The sequence below is a fragment of the Pempheris klunzingeri genome, chromosome 23 (assembly GCF_042242105.1).
Source record: "Pempheris klunzingeri isolate RE-2024b chromosome 23, fPemKlu1.hap1, whole genome shotgun sequence".
Taxonomy (NCBI): domain Eukaryota; kingdom Metazoa; phylum Chordata; class Actinopteri; order Acropomatiformes; family Pempheridae; genus Pempheris; species Pempheris klunzingeri.
In genome coordinates, this window is record NC_092034.1 from 10,357,447 (window position 1) to 10,377,139 (window position 19,693).

At 40.6% G+C, this 19,693-nt stretch overlaps 2 protein-coding genes across 4 annotated transcripts in view; one reads left to right on the forward strand and one right to left on the reverse strand.

Moving 5' to 3' along the window:
- The window catches only part of sec24d (SEC24 homolog D, COPII coat complex component), a 367,406-nt gene that overhangs the window by 5,785 nt on the left and 341,928 nt on the right, over positions 1 to 19,693 (forward strand). The window contains exons 9-23 of one of the 2 annotated variants that reach the window (XR_011585946.1): positions 383 to 521; positions 711 to 826; positions 1,678 to 1,802; positions 3,798 to 3,989; positions 4,304 to 4,397; positions 5,226 to 5,342; positions 5,572 to 5,742; positions 6,378 to 6,474; positions 6,568 to 6,713; positions 6,806 to 6,944; positions 7,587 to 7,705; positions 7,864 to 8,043; positions 8,320 to 8,511; positions 9,090 to 9,179; positions 9,542 to 10,358. Coding sequence is in view for 1 of the 2 variants with exons in the window: in XM_070854889.1 (XP_070710990.1) it covers positions 383 to 521; positions 711 to 826; positions 1,678 to 1,802; positions 3,798 to 3,989; positions 4,304 to 4,397; positions 5,226 to 5,342; positions 5,572 to 5,742; positions 6,378 to 6,474; positions 6,568 to 6,713; positions 6,806 to 6,944; positions 7,587 to 7,705; positions 7,864 to 8,043; positions 8,320 to 8,511; positions 9,090 to 9,179; positions 9,542 to 9,682 (2,058 nt within the window). In the remaining variant the exon portion in view is untranslated. Of the gene's footprint in view, positions 1 to 382; positions 522 to 710; positions 827 to 1,677; positions 1,803 to 3,797; positions 3,990 to 4,303; positions 4,398 to 5,225; positions 5,343 to 5,571; positions 5,743 to 6,377; positions 6,475 to 6,567; positions 6,714 to 6,805; positions 6,945 to 7,586; positions 7,706 to 7,863; positions 8,044 to 8,319; positions 8,512 to 9,089; positions 9,180 to 9,541; positions 11,617 to 19,693 lie in introns of those variants that run through there. The other variant, XM_070854889.1, reaches the window with a different exon arrangement.
- The window catches only part of kcnip4a (potassium voltage-gated channel interacting protein 4a), a 49,253-nt gene continuing 43,980 nt past the window's right edge, over positions 14,421 to 19,693 (reverse strand). For both annotated transcript variants that reach the window (XM_070854491.1, XM_070854490.1), the window contains exons 3-8: positions 17,417 to 17,486; positions 16,784 to 16,854; positions 15,998 to 16,105; positions 14,959 to 15,063; positions 14,778 to 14,840; positions 14,421 to 14,693 (exon numbers count right to left, since the gene is read on the reverse strand). In XM_070854491.1, coding sequence (XP_070710592.1) covers positions 14,646 to 14,693; positions 14,778 to 14,840; positions 14,959 to 15,063; positions 15,998 to 16,105; positions 16,784 to 16,854; positions 17,417 to 17,486 — 465 coding nt within the window. In that variant the 3' untranslated portion in view covers positions 14,421 to 14,645. The remainder of the gene's footprint in view (positions 14,694 to 14,777; positions 14,841 to 14,958; positions 15,064 to 15,997; positions 16,106 to 16,783; positions 16,855 to 17,416; positions 17,487 to 19,693) is intronic.

Below are 19,693 nucleotides of genomic sequence, written 5' to 3' on the forward strand. Positions count from 1 at the left end.
CTAGTCTAATAATAAACCTACTTGCTGTCTTGTCTAAGTGTGTTTTATGGTAGATGAGTTCATCTGAAGCAAACATTTTGAACTAATGTTGTGCTAAAGTTTGCAGGGAGACTTAAGTTAATAGTGTTAAGACTGTTATCCACAGGGCTGCATATGGAACTCAGTAACCTCTGTGGTATATATATTAAACAGCTTCATGCAAAGCATTTACATTCCAGATAGATAAATGTTCTGTATATGAAAGAGGAGCGTGTATTGTTTGGGTGCCATGGAATCACCAATGCTGCAGCCAAAGCAGAATTTACACGGACATGGATTGAATGTGGGAACGGCTGTTAAAACCTTGACCATAATGTCTCTCTGTGTCTCTGTTCATGTGTAGACTCCTCTGTATGTTGTGAACCATGGGGAGACAGGTCCAATCCGCTGCAATAGATGCAAGGCCTACATGTGTCCCTACATGCAGTTTATTGATGGAGGTCGTCGCTACCAGTGTGGTTTCTGCAACTGTGTCAATGAAGGTAGAATAAAAAAATAAAAAGCTGTCATCCCAAACATGTTAAGCAGCCAGAAAAAGTACCATCATGCTAATTTCTGAAATCAGAAAAGAAAGTTATTTAATTCAATTTAAAGAACATCAGTAAATGTTAAACTCTAAATATATTGTGTAAAGGTCTATGTTCAGTTTTATTTTGTTAAACCTACCCTAGTGCCAGCCTTCTATTTCCAACATCTTAACCACATGGGTCAGAGGGTTGACTTCTACGAGAGGCCTGAGCTGTCCCTGGGGTCCTACGAGTTTGTAGCCACCATGGAATACTGCAAGGTACAGGACAACAACACATGTGTTGACTACTACTCAATACACAATTTTATGCTGAGTAGATTAAGAGGATCAACAGAGAGACGCACATATATTCAGTGAGTGTTTGCTGGTGTAAAAGTAGAGTTTACACGTCTATGATTTACCACCAAAAGTGTAAAACATTTTTCACTTCAACTTGAAGGTCGTCACAGAAGTCTGTCTGACCTTTTGGCACTGAACATTATTCACCATGAGCCGATTATATGAAAACTGAATGTTCAGTTCAGCTCAGTTCTTTTGCATACACTACAAAGACAACGATGCCACTCAACTGCATGTCCCCATGGAGGCTGTGGCTGTTGAGAACAACATTAAAGGGTCAGAGCAAGCTGGCAAAGCTGAGTCACTCCGCTGGCCTACTTCTGCTCTGTTTATTAAGACTTATAAACAGCCTCTGCGGGCCAGCTCTTAAACAAAAGCCTGCAAGGTGAGTGTCTTGTCATGGATTGTAACTGTGGAAACATAACAGTGTTTTAACGACAATCCCCCTCACACATACTCCATTGTCACTGCCCTCCATTCAGGTATTTTAAAACTGTCATGGTGTCCTAACAGCTTCCCAAAGTTAAAAGCAAACACAAACGGTCGCATCTTTGGTATTTGAGAACTAATAACATAAACAGCCCTCTGCTGATATGCTATGATTTACGTTAAATTAAAGGTACGGGATTGAAAATAGTAATGCTTTGTTTTCTTAGCTTGGGTTTGCACAGGGAACATTTGTCTAATTTCCTTTTGAAAAAGGTATTTTATGCTGCACAAGATTTGAAAATAGCCACTACTTCATCTCACCTGCTGCTTTCTTCTCACAGAACAACAAGCCCTCCAATCCTCCTGCCTACATCTTTATGATTGACGTGTCCTACAACAACATTAAAAGTGGACTGGTCAAACTGATATGTGATGAGCTGAAGACTCTACTGGAGAATCTCCCCAGGTACATATTATGAAATCAGAAAAAAGCACACACACACACACACAGGAATATGATTTGTACTGTCGGCCACACCAGCTGCTATGTATCTTCTGCACTGACTCGTGGAGCCCTGTGGAAGAGACTCCTGTCCACTAATAGAAATCCAGGCTAGGTTTGCAGAGCTTCTACCATCACCTCTTTTCCACATGGACCATATCCTCAACAAACACAGTGTACCAGAATCTCTTTGAAATACACCTAAAAGCCTAAATGCTAATAAAGCAGTTCACATTCAACTTATACCTTGCCAAAAAAGGACTTCCCTCAAGCCCTGAACACCCGCCAACTATTTGTTCTCATCAGCTGAATATTCTTGCATGAAGTTTTGCAGATGGTGTGTATCTGTTAGGGAGGGCGCCAAGGCTGCCAAAAATGGAAAATATTATAGTGTGGGCTCTCATCTCTGAAAGGCATCCAAAACAAAAACAAAACAAAAAGCTCTGGCGTTGTGGTCAGCATTACTCCGGAAGCGAGCTTTGGATTTATCATGGAGAGGAGAGGATGATGTACCTGGTTACTACCAAAATAACTTTAATAATAATAACTTTCTTTTCCCCTCTCAATCTCATTAGTGCCAGCAGCACTATATCCCTATTTGTCTGCTGCCATGACATCATCCTGAAAACACTTAGTTAAAGTGTACTCCAGATAAGCCTCCCTCTAAAGCTGTGTTTGAATCTTAACTTTTGTTTTTACAGCCACTAGATTAAAGCACTTGGACACCCTGCATTTTTATATGCTTCGTGTAATTCTGCAGTATTTGCTAAATGCATTTTTAATTCACTCAAGATAAAGCTCCAGCCCGGTTTAAGTAAATGCAGACGTGGACATTTTTTTATCATCACTGGTATTTTTATTCACTGTCTGGTATGAGAGAGAGCGAAATCAACTCATCCATCCTTTATCTGTTATTTCCAACAGCCCCTGTGGTGAATGTTTTGCATTAACGATTTTAAGCCACTTTACATGTTCCTTATTGTGTCTGTCTGATTTAAGAAGAGAGACCTACAAACTGCAGTAGGCAGTGTCAGTAAAGAATGCTTTTAAATGAATATGATGGTTTTGGTTCAAGGTAGCTTCTAGTTCCATACCCCAATTCAGAGTGCTCTGGTAAATGTCACAAGTTTTCATGGTCTTATTTCCTCTAGTGGCACTTATCTACTACACTCAGAATCTACATCTATATCTACATTTTATGTTTTATGTAGGGATATATAATACAGGTCAGAAATGTTTCTATAATTTCATGATAAGTTTCCAGGAGAACAATCTGTAATTTGGTACAAATTGAAAAGTGAAAGCAGACAATGCTCAGTTGTAATAAAAGACATATAAAGTCTCTTTTTCAGTGTACGGCAGGTCGGCAGAACCTGTAAAAACATTACATTTCTCTTTAGGCAGCCATACAATTCAATATAATACTGTATGAAGAATAAAGCTTCCAGTAATTAATGTATAATAAGTAAATGTCTACTTGGGTTTAAATGAAGTAGTCCTTTCAAGGAAAGGGATGTATTTCCCTTAAGTAGTACTACTTTACAGTTTTTTTCCAGAAAACTTCCTACAGAGAAAAAAACAGCAGGCATGACTCACAAGTAAATTGGTTTAGTTGTTTTCTTCACTTACCAACATTTGTTTGGATGTGGTAAATCTGTAATACTTGCCAAGCTGACGTGGTTGGCAAATGGCCCTTTATTTGGTGAAACAGTTCTTGGAATAGCCATAATAAGAAACTTTTGAACTAACAGCTTCTTTGCTACTGTTAGAGTAGAAATATACAAAAGGCCCTGAAGGCAGTCATGCAGTATTACAACGGATAATTGACAGAGTTATGACGTCTCGGACAAAATTGATTTCATACACTGCATACATGCAGCGGTTGTAAATACCATTTTAACTAACTTACTATAGAAACATCCTGGAATTCACAGATGCTTTTTCTCTCTCCTTCACCAGAGAGGAAGGTACGGAGAGCTCTGCGATTAAGGTCGGCTTTGTCACCTACAACAAGGTGCTCCACTTCTACAACGTTAAGAGCGCTTTGGCCCAGCCCCAGATGATGGTGGTTTCAGACACAGCTGAGATGTTTGTCCCGCTGCTCGACGGCTTTCTCGTCAACTACCAGGAGTCGAGGGCTGTTATCGCCAAGTGAGACACAACTTTTCATGAATATGTGGAAGAACTGTTCATCTCGGATGTCCCATCCAGAGAATTCTCTTAATTTAACAAACAAAATGTTAGTTTATTTTGATATCACTGGACGGGAAACTGTTTAATTTGATATAGAGGTTAACCTGGTTTTAGTCAAATATTGCTCTTAACTGACTCAATATTTAGTCTTTTTCTGGGACACATTCAATCAGACATGGTCGACTACATCAAAATACAGTAGAAGAGTCGACTGCAGGTCAGCTGGCTGTGAGATGACAACCAAGCCTTAATCCTGTCCCTCTCCTCTTCAGCCTCCTGGACCAGATCCCTGATATGTTTGCAGACACCAACGAGAGTGAAACGGTCTTTGCCCCTGTCATCCAGGCCGGCGTGGAGGCATTCAAGGTTAGCCACAGGGTGACATCTGTCAACAAGGAGTGGGAGACTGAGGGCCTACAGCAACCTGCAATCATATGTGGCTGCTGTAGGCTTGGATCTTAACTATTCAGATTTCACAAGCACAGTTGAAAGCTTCCTGTGTGACAAGCCAGAATTGATTAGCAGCAGCGTTTCTCAGTCTAGCACCTATACTCACTGATTCCAGTAAAATGTAGCAGCCAATACACATGTGTTTTTCTAATCCAACCAATTAAATCCAAACTAACGGGAAACTGCACCCACCCCCACAAGATTGTTTCAGTTTGTCAAAATATTTTACATGCATCGCTCACCCCAACTTTGGCATTGACATCTGAACTCAGTCAACCTATCGACCCTGTGAAGTTTCTTTTTTCTCTTCCTGATATGTTTGTGTTTACTTAAAAGTCCAACAAACTTTCCCAGTGATATGAGGTCAGTCTTTTGGCGAACAGTAAAGGAAAAGTTCACACACAGCTTTTAATTGGAAGCAGTTGTGACATTACACAACAGCAAAGTCTCAGCAAAGAGTCCTATGATTTATTTATTTGTTCATGCCTGGTCATGTTCTTATTGTTATTTGGGGTATTACTTACATCTTTATCTTTTCTTTATCAGTTTATTTTGCAACACAGGGCCGTACTCTGTAAATAAAGTGTATTATTATCATCAGAAGAACTGGACCGTCTGCGAGAGTTACCTCATGGTTTCATTGTAAAGCTTATAAACAGCATGTCAGGAAGAAGCACGCTATGCACCTTAGAGTGATCTTCTTTAGGAGATCTTTTCGTTCTCTCATCACTCTCTCCCCTCCAGGCAGCAGAATGTAGCGGAAAGCTCTTCATCTTCCACTCCTCCATGCCCACTGCTGAGGCTCCGGGCAAACTGAAGAACAGGGATGACAAAAAGTTAGTCAACACTGACAAAGAGAAAGTGAGTAGCTTTTTACTTTGAGTGAACTTACATTCTACAGCTTCGCCTCCAAGTACAGACTGCTGGCAGATGTAGAATACGGAAAAGCAGAGTACTATAATAATGTAATTTACTATTTAGTAGAATATTGTGATATTTCCTGTGAGGGGTTCATACCATTTTATACATCCCTCCTATCCCAATAAACCCCAAGATGTCAATTTGAATACTTGGTCATTGTTTTCCTCAGACCCTGTTCCAGCCTCAGAAAGGAGTCTATGAGCAGCTGTCCAAGGAGTGTGTGGCACAGGGCTGCTGTGTGGATCTCTTCCTCTTCCCCAGCCAGTACTTGGACTTGGCAACCATGGCTGATGTGCCCTCACACACCGGAGGCTCCATCTACAAGTACAACAACTTCCAGGTACAACAGGCATGCCTGTTTACAGTTCATACAGATCTCTCAAAACAAACACGCACAAAGATGCTGCAAGCAGACACATAAAGGGTACGGACACTTTTATTTCTTGTTGTTATGCTATGTAGCCACAATTTAATACACAGGCAAAGGCTTAATGTAGCTCTAATAGAAGCTAGCCGTATCCACATAACGACTCTGGCTCAGTACCCACAGTCTATTATAGACCTGTCCCACAGGAATGGTGGAAGAAGCTTGGGAAATTACTCCAAACTGTACAAACACAGCACATAGTGAGGCAGCACAATGCAGTTTGACAGACATGGCCTAAACCTACACTAAGTAACAGTATGATGTAGGTATTTAACACATAACAGTATCTGCCACCCACAGCTATAGAATTTTATCACTCCATAAAACTAAATAGTCTAATTTATTTTGTACTTTTGCCCAAAGTGACATTTCAGTAAATCATTTCTCTCAGTAGTAGCCAAAATGACTTGTGGTCAAAAATGTCTTTATGAGCCCCAGTCTACTTATCACTGGCATGGGACCAAATTGTGACAACACTGCCATCTGCTGCTTAAAGCTGAAGCACAAACAATATTAGCTGATGACTTAAATGCTCTCCATGCTATCAGGTGGAGACCGATGGGGAGCATTTCCTGAGAGACCTGAGGAAAGATGTGCAGAAGAACATCGGGTTTGATGCCATCATGCGTGTCCGTACCAGCACAGGTAAGGAATAGTACAAGACTGACCCAAGATCACCCATGTACTGTGAGGAAATGTCTCTTGCTAATTTACATTTTTGTCTATTTTTGCCCTCAGGCTTCAGAGCCACAGACTTCTTTGGTGCCATCTATATGAACAACACCACAGACATCGAGATGGCAGCCGTGGATTGCGACAAGGCTGTGACCGTCGAGTTAAAGCACGACGACACGCTCAGTGAGGAGACGGGGGCACTCATGCAGGTATGTCATTTGTGTCAAAATCTGCCTAGTTTAAGAAAAAAGTCCAATCCCTTAGGTGTAGTTATAACGTATGTTTGCACTCTGTTTCCCAGTGTGCATTGCTGTACACCACCATCGGCGGGCAGCGACGTCTCCGCATCCACAACCTCAGTCTGAACTGCAGCTCGCAGCTGTCGGAGCTGTACAAGAGCTGTGAGACTGACTCACTCATCAACTTCTTTGCCAAATCAGGTGACTCTCTCTCCCTTGTTCACTTCTCTGGACTGAAGGTCCTCTCTGATGGCCTTTTCCACTCTCATGGCTCCATTTTCTCCTTAACGTTCACACTGAAAGCACATATTGTTACACTATCTTTTTGAAAATATGTATTTTTCCTCCCATGATCCATGAATCCAAGTCCATCATTTCAGGAGGGAGTCATTCCAGTCATCTCTCTGTAGTCGGGGGTGTAATGTAGTGCAGACGTAGCCTGCTGATGTACTGCAGTGTCATCCTGACCTTTGTTAAATTTACCCCATGCATCACTTGATAATCTACAAATGCTCACAGACTTATGAGTAAAAGAAGGCTGAGTTGTGGAAATAAGGACCATATGTTTTACATAAAATACAGATGACACTGAGCCTTTCTGTAATCTGCACATGGCGAGCCTTAAGCACAGCTGTATTACTGACCTGTACTTGCCTTCCTCCATTGGTCTTGCTACCCTTCAGCTCCCTTGTGCTCTTTCTTCCCCTGCCCGATTGTTCCCCCCCCTCATTTTTCATCCTATGCGTTTGACTTACCTTCTTATCCTTAGCTGCCAGTTAGGCTTCTGTGTTCTCTCCTCCCCCTCTTCTGTCTTTTCACTAATCTTTTCTCATGCCCGCTCAGCTTACCGTGCCATATTGAACCAGCCTCTAAAGAATGTGAGGGAGATCCTGGTCAACCAGACAGCCCACATGTTGGCCTGCTACAGGAAAAATTGCGCCAGCCCCTCTGCCGCCAGCCAGGTCAGTGCAGGACAGGACAGCACCTGGAATGAAGTTTACTGAATTTCAGCTTTGATTTGGTGGATTGATGTGTCTGCAAATTCATATCTTATTATGCATCTATTATATGTATGCCGTCTCTTGGAAAGTAACATCTTTATGCCTGTATTCATATGCAGCTGATCCTACCTGATGCCATGAAGGTGTTCCCAGTCTACATGAACAGCCTGATGAAAACTGCTCCCTTGGTTGGCAGCACAGAGCTCTCAACAGACGACAGAGCCCATTTTAGGCTGTCGGTCTTGGCCATGGGGGTGGAGGAGTCACAGCTTCTGCTCTACCCACGCCTCATCCCACTGGTAGGACACAAACTCACACACACTGACTGTAACGTAACTTTTCTGAGACACTCACTGGCTTTTCGAACACGTGTCGCCTATTGAGTCCTCTCTTTAAATCCATGTTTGTACATCAAGGGAGGTGGATGAGTTACAGAAGGATTTTGAATCTTTTAGACACTTTCATAGTCAAATTCATGATGCACTTTGATGTAAAAAGGTAATGTGTGAACTCTCCAATTTCAGTGGGAAATGTCAGGCAATGTTGTAATCTTAGAAATGTGTTGTTTTTTTCAGCACAACATGGACGTTAGCGTCGAGGCCGTGCCTGCTCCGGTGCGCTGCTCAGAGGAGCGCCTGGCAGACTCCGGCATGTTCCTGCTGGAGAACGGCCACTCCATGTTTCTGTGGCTGGGCCAAGCGAGCCCACCAGACCTCATCCAGGACATCTTCAACCTGCCCTCACTCGCTCACCTGCAAGCACACATGGTCAGAATAACAGCACTTTGACCTCAACATGTTTAAAAACCAAATGAAATGGTTTTTGGAGATATTAGAGACATTTTCTTACCTCTGTTGTGCCTGAAGGTGTTACAGTATGATGAGAGAATGTCTGGAGGTGCCAGGGAATAACAGGTCCACTTTTGAGAAAGCTGTCATCTGGCCATGATTTGATGACTCAGCATGACTCATTTGATATATCCAAATAAAAGATCAATTCCACAAGTTTAACCCATAAAAATGAGGTAGTCAACAATAGGGTAATAAAACGTAAAAACCTCACACAAAGCTCAAAGATGGACATTTATTTTCAAGCCAGAGGTCAAACATCACTTCAACATGTGGTACTGATACATAAGAGAAGGAAGCAGAGCAGAAATATGTCAAAGTAGGCAGACAGTAGGCAGTATTAGTATTTAACGGAAAAGTAACAACTTCACCATATATTGTTGTCAAGTCAAAGCTAATTAACCCATCATGATGTATTGACATTTGTTGAACCAATATTAGTGACTTAATAACCCTTATTTTATTTTCTAAACCAACCTTTGAATTGTGTTTTTCAGTGTGCGCTGCCAGAGCTGGACAGCCCATTGTCAAGGAAGGTCCGATCCATCATCAATGACCTGCTTGAAAAGAGGCCAAAGTCTATGAAGGTGAGATAATTGGAGAAGCAACATACTCCCCCCCAAAAAAAACAAAATAACTGGAGAGAAAACATTTTGGTGGAGGAAACTCAGTGAAGAAGAAAGTGAAGCGAGAGGAAGGATCTATGCTTCCCTCTAGTGGAGTTAGTATGTAACTACATTCTCCCACAACAGCCTTATACTATATTTATTATTGCTACGTTGTGATATAGACTGTAATCAAAGTACAACTCAAGAATGCAGATCATGTTGACAGTTCATGAAAAGCAAGTGGGGTACATTTTAAAGTAATGTGTGTCACAGCTAGTAGATGTATAACCTGTATTTTGACTAGAAAATGGTCACATTTGCTCCCTTATTTTTCCTCTCAGCTCCAAATGGTGAGGCAGAGGGACAAACCAGAGATGTTATTCCGTCAGCTCCTGGTGGAGGATAAAGGCCTGCACGGTGGAGCTTCCTACATGGACTTCCTTTGCTACGTTCACAGAGAGATCAGGCAGCTGCTCACTTAACCCCCCCAACGCTCTCCTTCAGTGTCCCCTCCAAACAGGCCTGGGAGAAACACAGCATCCAGTGGACCATGCACAAATCTCACAGGGTCAGTCTCAGTTGGCTCCATCTGATCTTAAGGACAGTTCGCAGAAAGAAACTCTTGAGGCGTTTTCCAAAGACGGAGGAAGAAATGAGGGAGCAGGGAGAGCCTTTTGAGATCTCACCCGGAGAGTCCAAAGCTGCCTTTCCAACATGCTTGTGTCACCCTTTAGCATCACACACAGTATGACCTTCAAATAACCACTTGTCACTTGAAGAACTTCCAAGTAAAAGTGGAGAAATTAAACGGACAACACATTCAGCTTCTCCTGCACAGATACATGTGCGTGATGGAGTGTTGAGACTGGAATGACATCAGTGCCTGACGCTGAAGTGCAGTTTGGCTTTTAGCCAACCGGCATAAGCAATACAACATATCTCCACTGTGCAGTCAATTGAATGAAGGTCTTTGTCATTTAACTTTGTAGATCAACAGGGTCAAGACAAGGGGTTATTTGTGGGCAATACTGTTGATGCTCCCTTTGAAACTCAATAAAGTTTGCCAGTCTTTGTTAAACAGGACTTTCTCCCATGAAGACTGAATATGTAAGGAGTCTCAGTAACTAATTTCAAAATCTTCATTTCTTTTTTTAAACAGTAAAAGCAGTACAGTATTTAAAAGACTTAGATTAATCTATACTTAATCCCCCTTTTGCTGTCCTAGTGGAAAATGTACTAAAATAAACATTATGTAGTGTATCCCAAGTATCAGGTATTTCATAATTTCGCAGAAACGATGCTGAAAACCCCCCCCTGCTGCCAAAAATGAAAATTCTTCCTGCCATCACGCCAAGAGTGACTCAAGGCATTCGGTTCACACATGCCCCCACCAGAAAATCTGATTCTTTGACCATTTATAGCAGAGAGTTGATCTTCACAGCGTGCAGTGACGCAGAAAACGTTTTGTTTTGGTGTTCTGAGATTACAATGAAATGGCCACAGCTGTTGCTCCACATAAAAAGAAAACACACAAGGACCAACTCGTGTTCTGATGAAAAAAACAGACCGCATTTTTCCTTCGCTCAGAGAATCAGAAATGGAACTAAAAAAGGAGGTTTATTTAAATTTGTACTGAGGTTATACTGAGTGGATCACTAATGATGGCGACAGGCACCAAATGGAAGAAGTGCAGGGACCAAATGAAGAGCTTTTCCCCCAAAACTGTCACACAACAACTCAATGAGGGAAAAAACGCCATCTGTTCTTGTTTGAGCGTTTCCTTTTGACAAATGTTTTCCAACAACAGAAACTAAATGCAGTTCACCTCTGTCAGGACTTTGGCCAGCAGACTTCTTCTGTTAAAAGCTCACCAACTAAATGAAAATCTCATTTCACTAAGAACAATAATCTGCCAAAATTGTCTGTTATAATAATATGTAACATTCCAGTCTTGAGTTTCAGCACAGTAACGGCACCATTCTGTATCACATAGCTTGTTTTTAATCGAGGTAATTGCTTCTGTGTAATTCATGTATGCATTTGATGAATAGTGTATGATTCTACGTATGTGTGGCCTACAAAACCTCTTTTTGTACATGAAATACAAACCTTTGTTTTCAAAATATTACCATCTGCCTTAAGTTGATATGATAGTTGTTTAAAAAAAAAAGGATGTTAAAATATAAATATGTCCTCAAGGTCTGTGGCTGATTTTAATCTTTTTGGTTTGTATGCAAACTTATCTCAGGTAATTTGAGTACCTTACTAGTTTAAGTCAGAAGAAGTGAGCTCAGTTTAACTGGTGAGATGGATGGTTGTTTTTTTGAGTAGACTTGTGGAAACATAGCTGGGTGTGCCATGTATATTTTATTCCAAATCCTAAACAAACTTTATCTGAATTAAATCCTTGACATAACTCTTGTTGCTCAGTTTTTTCAGCTTTATGCAGGACAGAAAACACAACAAAGAATTAGATAAGTTATCTTTAAGCATGAATGTTTGTTGAAATACTCTGTGTGTTGCTTTTGAAGATCTATTCAGTGTAAATCCTTACTATCCTACAGTCGTTATTACTACAGTATTTAAATGACATACTTCATTACATGCCAGAGCTATAGTATTATATCTAAGGAGGCTCTAATCTAATCTTTACACATTCAGTCTGCTGAACGGTGGTCAGTTTCTGTCACAGCATCCAAGAATCAGTTTGGGATAATTTACAATTACACTAAAATGACTTTATGTACAAATGAATACTAAAATCAATGTACACACACCAAACATTATTCACTATTTTGTTGTTTTATGATCTTTAGTCCTGTCCAGGTAACAAAAAGTGTTTTTTAGTAGTGTGTGTTGTCCTCCTGCCACCACAGGGGGGCGTCAGATGACTCCTCTTCACCAGGGACATTCAGAATAATGCGCTTTCTGATCCACGATGAGATCTGCTTATGCAACGGTCAGTAAACTGCTTCTGACGGTCACGGCGAACAGGAACTAGGATATCTGAATATACAACTGGTTTGCTTCTGCAGACGTCTAGAAAAGATCATGAAGCTTTTTACAGTATGTCAGTCAAACTAATCTAACATGCACGGGGATCGTAACATCACAAGTTACACTTGTAAAGATTAAACTCAGATTGTTCGCAATTGAAGTTGAAAATTACAAACTTACAGTGTGAAAATCTGTAATGTGGCACCTATTACAAAAGTATTAACATAGCTGAACGACTCAATAATATAGAGAATATATTAGCTGAGAATCAATGACGTGCTTTAAAACATTCCCCCTCTCAGGTGTATTAAGCAACAGTGAAGTTTACTTTGTTCCTAAATAGCACTATTATAGTACACTGAAGTGGTTTAGATACCATATACAACACATAGTATTCTATAGCCTTTATTGTGCATTAAGCCATTTAAAACAAATTTGGAAGTTTGAGGTGTATCGTTTATTTTTTCACTTTTGTCAGAGACCGCTGACTTTAGAGCTTTTGACATTATTTACAGAAGAAATATAGAAATGCTTTGTTATTGAAAGTCTACATCCACTGGGACATACTGCAGATATGGTAAGAAGTGGGCAATGTGGCAAAACTTTGATCAGTTATTTTTCATAATCATATTTCTGGGAGTCAAAACTTGCCGACCAAACATAAACAGAAGATTTTACAAACAGTAAGGCACACAAACAGAAATAAAGGGGAAAATGGCAGGTTTTCTTCATGGAAATATTCACATTATCTTCATTAACATGAATAAGAAGAACATAACTGAGAAAAATGTGCAATTTTTTAAAATAAATTAATGGACGACAAACATGCCTCATCATGGAGATTCTTATGTTTGTGGCTGCTACTCCCAGAAATACAGTGCAGTGACAAACGCTATGAACGACATGAATAATTGTCAAATGCTGCCAAATATTCACCAAAAATCAGCTAATTCTCAAGTATATGCTAGATTTCCCGCTGGTTAAATGGATACTTCCTGTACCCAATATCCAAGTCAGTGTGAAAAAAAAAAAAAAGAAGACAGACAAAGTGATATTGAAACACTCGCTAACTTACTTACATAATGTCCAGACACTTCTCTCAGTGATCCAGTAGTTTTCAACGAGCAAGAGGAAGTCAATAAGCGAGACTCCTACCCAACATGCCTTGTGTTTGCTCACATTCGGTGCCAAGCAACGCTTTGATCACGGACAGCAGGAACCGACCAAGCTGAACAGGTGTGGGCAGCTGGACTTTAGCCCACAGGACGAGGAGGAGGAAAACAGCAGGATGCGTATTAGGCCACAACCCAAAAATAATGAGTATAATACAAAGTTACAGTGTTCACCCCTCTGCCCTCTCTGATTAAAAACAGTGAATCACATGAACAAACCTAAAGACCTGAAGTCCACCCGAGAGCAAACTTTGATTTAATACTGTACAACTGACAATCCTTTGTACAATAACCATAATACCATATAAATACCCTCAGACACTGCTCTCAGTGTAAACCCCTAAACAGTGCTTCTAAAACAAAAGTAAAAACATACAGATAGATGGTTTACTTTACAGGGAATATACATACACAGGGTTCAATGAAATACACTAAAAGCAGCATTTATCTTATGACAAAGATATCATCATCTAACGTTATACTCATGGTAAATATAGCTACCTGTGTGCTTCTGTAGACAAACCATTGATTTCATGGTCCGGTTTTGACATCAGTACAATCCTTGTGTTGTCTCATTCTAGTTGGCAAGTAAACATGAACAAAGTTGAAAAGTTTCTCATAGAGTTCTTACCTAATGATTTATCTATAGTATATACAATTCAAAATGGTACAAGGGGTGGTTTTTTTCTCTTTGAATGCATCCTTTAAAGAACAAAAATACAGACCACAATGGTTAACTAAGTCACGGTGAGAACACTCTGGAACTGACTCCCACTTTGAAATCTCAAAATCAGAGATGTGAGACAGAAATTAGATTTTTTTTTGTTGTTGTTGTTTTTTTGATGCTGTAAAAAGTCACAGTGATTTCACTTGGCAGTAAATAAAACAAGGCTGCAACACAGATCGAAGGACTTTTTTTTTTCTTCTTCGGTAGTTTGAAAGACATAGAAAGACACTCCGGAGACAGATGGTGGAAATCAACCTTGAAGTTAAAATATTTTCATCGTGAAAGTCCAACAAAGCTCATTTTGACTTTCTATCAATTCTTTATGTAACACAGTTCCAATACTTATTCAATAAAGTGTTCGAAGGGCAACTAATTCCAGAGTGTTCGCACCATATTACCTATTCCTACTTGTGGCCCACAGTAATGAACAATATTGTATCTACGGTCAAAAGTCTGCATAGCACACTGTACACAGTATGAGTCCAAGTCAGTCAGTGGGCCAAGCTAAAGATGGTGTTCTCCTCCAAAGCCTCCACAGCCAGCCAAAAGTTAAAGAACATTTTCAAAGAGGTGCATTGATCGCATGATGTTTTCATCCTGCACACAAAGAGAAACACCGTAATGAGAAAATGCAAGCGTGCCAACAGCAGTGAGAGACATGTGTCGGGATATCCAGCTTACATTTTGGCAGCAGTCGATGAACTCATCTATGGTTACCACTCCGTCTTTATTCTTATCCATCTTCTGTTGCCAGCAGAGAGAAGGAAGGATGAAAAACAAACAAACAAAGGTTTTCTAAAGCTTCTTTACTGTGACGGACATTTACAGTCCAGTGACATTTACACTCCAACGCTACACTTGCCTGAAAGAACACTTCTACATGCTGACGAGGCGTCTCCTCTTTGAGGACGGGGTATGTGCATTTTCCCATCATGTCGTAGATGGCCTTCATGATGTCTAGCATCTCCTATGACACACAGAAAAGGGTCAGTTTGCTCGAATTACAAAGAAAACACCCATCCATTGTCTACACCGATTATCCTCAAGGGTCTCAGGGGGCTGCAGCCAATCCCAGCTGACTTTGGGCGAGAGGCAGGGTACACCCTGGACTGGTTGTCAGTAAATCACAGGGCCGACACATAGAGATAGAGAGCCACTGACGCTCACACTCACACCTACGGGCAATTTAGAGTCACCACTTAACCTGACCTGCATGTTTTTGGACTGTGGGAGGAAGCCGCATCACCCTGTGGGGTTTGTTTTACAATAATGACCACCGCTTGCTATACATTACATATTCATATACATTATCCCGCTTGTTAAATGGCTTGGTACTAAAGAACACATACATGATTTTATTGCTTCTGCTATCAGAACTTGTCCATCAGTCTGTTATACATGGCAACGGTCTGCTGTACAGAAATAACAGACCATTGAATGTCATAATTGACCAGAATCAAGTATTCAGCGAAAAATTACATTTGGAAAACAAGTTAGTGGTGTGGCTCCAGGATTGGCAGCGGCTGTTGGTCCATCCACAGCTTTTGTCCAGACTGAACAAGCTGATTGATTGTCATGAAATTGTACAGACATTCATAGTCCACAGAGGGCCACCAGTTCAACAAAGTACAGAACCATGAAAAATGCTGTAAACTCTTTAGTCTTCAGTTCTGGGAGCACCACAAATCAAATTCATTCGGCTCAATTATATTGGAGTGAAGGCAAATATGTGAGAGACAAGTATCTCAAAACTTGAGACAAACTGAACAAAACCTCTCATGGCTGCACAGCACTGACAGCAATATGTATTTTGGAATTTTGGTGAGCAAAATCTCTTGCCTTGAAATCTACTCGACATCAAAAGGAGGATATTTGGGTATTTCAGTCTCATGACATCTCACCTCTTTAGTGATATATCCATCTTTATTGATATCATACAGGTTGAAAGCCCAGTTGAGTTTTTCCTGGACTGTGCCTCGCAGGAGGATAGAAAGGCCCATGACGAAATCCTGCAGTGAAAACAAGACTCGCTGAGAATTTTGCAAAATATACACATTTGAAAAAGAGCTTTGTGTAAACAACCCAGGATGTACCCAAGAGAAACAAAACATGCAAAAAGTACAAAAAGAAAGAAGAACATCCATTAGGTACATAAAAATCTAGGTAGTATTTCAGACGATTTCATACATCAACATTTCTCTCTGCAAGGACATTACGTCTGGTGTTAATTGGAAGCAAGTGATGAAACTGCAAGAGCGCAGACATTATAAATCAAAAATACCTCGTTATTCAAATTATTAGCCGACTCATAATCTGAGCCGGCCCTGGGGGAGTCCATACTTTGGAGCAGAATGGACTGCACATTAGCTGGTGAAGCTCTGGTTTGGCATAATGACAGTTTTTCTGTCCTCATAAGCAAATATATGCCCTTCATAAATATTAATCACGTGTTGATAGCATCTCAAGTGGACTTGCTTGGGCTAAATTAAAATGATTGGGGTTGCATGTTACATAATGCTCCAGTGTAATGCCTTAGGGGCTTGCAGTGTTGGAGTTGTAAAAATATTTAGCAGGAAGTTTCAGTCCTGGACAGGGCTTTCGTACGACAGTTTTACTTTAGGCGTTATGCTGCAGCACCGTGTAGGTGATTCTTTGTGACAGTAGCAACAGGACAACTCTTGGCTTACCTCAAAACTCACAGAGCCATTGTGGTCTGTGTCAAATGCGTTGAACAGGAAGTGTGCATATGTTGAAGCATCTATGGAGAGAACAAGCACACACATGAAATCATAAGCCATCTGCCCTGATTACAGCTCAATTAACACTTGAAACAACACCTCCTGCAAACAAGAACATGGTTCAAAGGAAAGTTTGGAAGCTTTTCTGAACAACCTCAAAGAAAAAATGCTCCTTTTCCTTTCATGATAAAAAGTAGAGAACATTGTGCTTGGAGGTAGTTGTTTTATCATTGTTTCCTGTGTGGTAAGCCTTTATATTTACTGGTCTGCCTTTCTTCTCTCTGAACAGATATATCAAAGCCTCTTAATGTTTTCTCTCTTGTTCCTCGGTAGAATCTTTGCATAATGATGAGAGCCAACAGCAAGCAACTGCATGCTGCAGAAATACCCCCCACCCCCCCGAAAACCCTCTCTCTCTCTCTCTCACACACACACACAAATTTTCTTGGATGGAAGTTTAACTTAAAGTACTCAGCGAAAGACAATCTGTGTCTGTCCAGCACACAGAGGAGATAAGAAGCAGCTGGAAGAGCTGCAAAAACAAAGCAGTGGGCTCCTTCTGAATAAAATCATGACACAAACCTCCTTGCGGGAAGAACTGTGAATAGATGTCTTTAAAAGTTTCTTCGTTGACGACTCCGCTGGGGCATTCCTGGAAGACAAATTGTACAGGCCATTAAGCATCTATATTAAAGACTCCTACATTTAAGTCCCTGCCATAAATCTGAGTTTGAGTCGTGCCAATCATGGTCCAATAAATAAACTACTTAAACTAGTGTGACGGAATCTTGAACTCAATTTTTGGTTTAGAAGGAGACAAAATAAGTCGAATTTGCATATTCATGGTTTCTGGGGTTTTCAATGAGGGGGAAGATCATTTTAACATGTTTTGAAATTGTTTCTTATTTGATTTTTTTTCTAGGAAAAACAATATACGACAAACTATTTTTATATATTAAAACATGTTGACAGGGGTTTAAACATTTGGACTAAAACAAGCCTTCCAGTTTGGCCGAACATCACCTTAGTAAACAGAAAGTAATTAATTTTACAGAGCAATTAAACAGTAGCAGAAATATTGGCTCTGGTGGTTAAAGTTGTTACCTTGCCTTGGAAATGACACTTTAATGCCAAGTTATTCTTTACGATGGCATGTCAGGGCCATTGTAGGCAGAAACCTACCAAGTTAACAGCGCTGTATTGGGCCCATTGTAGGTTAATACACTGTTGTGAACTCTATAACTTCAAACCAATTAATTATTTGCTAGTTCATGTCTGGATCATTGTATTCGAGTGTCTATTGAGGAATGATGCGGCAACATTTTATTCTATCAAGGATTTGTCATTTTGGTTTTGTAACTTCCACCCTTGACTGTATATAATAGATAAAGACTCAAACTGCAGACAATCCAAACTTCAATAGATATCTTGTCCACAGCCATTCAAAGTCACCCACCTGTGGTTGTCTGGTAGCATTCAGTGGAAAAGACTGAAAACTCTTACATAACACCTCCAGCAGGGAGGGGTGCTTTTGTTTCTTTTGAAAGAAAAGAGCGACTTAAGACTTGCTGGATGACCTTGCTCAGAGCAGTGTGATGATAAGGCTTTTGCAGGTTCAATTTCTGCTTGGTGGGGAGCTGCACATCGCACACTCTGGCAGGATATTGAATCTTTGGAACAGAGGAAATGCTCCACCTATATAGACTATTTTGTAACCAGGAGGCACACGTGTCTGAGTATTTCGTACAAGACAATAAAGCGTGGCTATAGTGGAGGCTGTAAGAGATCAAAGATAAGGATAGGATAAGGAAGGACTGCGCATGGGGTGGATACAATAACCTGAACACCTCTCTGATACAGTTTTAACTGTAAAAAATGGAGAACTCATCTGCATCAACATTTCCTTAACCTTTATCTGAAACTTAGATGTTTAAAATTTGTTTGAGAAGCTTGAGTCGAGAGAGTTTGCTGGAGCCATTTATTTGCTCCATTTCTCTGGGATGATGAGATGTGAGAGAAATCATTTCCTCAGTGTGAGCAGCCTAGTAAGAATCAGAGGGCGCGCCGAGTTCCCTCCTTCCTGTGACCACGTCTGATCAGCCACTTTTGGAAACAGCTGTGAGAAGATGAAACCTTGTTGTCTTGCTTCAAAACAGGCTCCTTGTGTTTCATTCTAAGAGGATGCTGCAAGGTTGTCTGCATGAGTCCCCCGACACTCCTCCTCTGTTGTTTCACAGACCCACTTACATATCTTGTGGGGTGAGGTGAGGTCAAGAATTGTGGGGAAGTTAGGGAGACAGAATGAGCACAAGTCTGTCTCCATATTGTAGTTTGGTGTCTGCGACCTGATTTGATGCAGCCTCGGAGTGTGTGGAGTGAGTGGTGCTGTTAAACTAATGTATAAATCCGAATGATGTAGCATGGGGGAAAAAAATGACTCTCCATGGTGGGCAGACTAAGTGACAAGTTGTTTGAAATCCTTGATTTTGCCTTTTTGGGGAATATTATTGCGGAAATACAAAGTGGATGGAAACAGATTTTAACAGAGTAATCAGTAAGTTAGTTACTTTCTTGCTGAGAGTTAGGTGAGAAGATTGACAACACTCTCATGCCTGTGCATTAAATATGAAATGACAGCCAGAGACACTTAGCTTAGCATAACATAAAGCCTTGAAACAGGGGGAAACGGCTAGCCTGGCTCCACCCAACTGTAACTTTGAGCTCCATGCTAGCAGTGCTAACGACAATGGTAAAAAGCAGAAATTTTGCAGGTATAATGTTATCATGTAGTCATGCTGAGGTTTATGGGAATGTCATTAGTTTTGCAGGTATGTGATCATAAACCAAAGTGTTGGTACC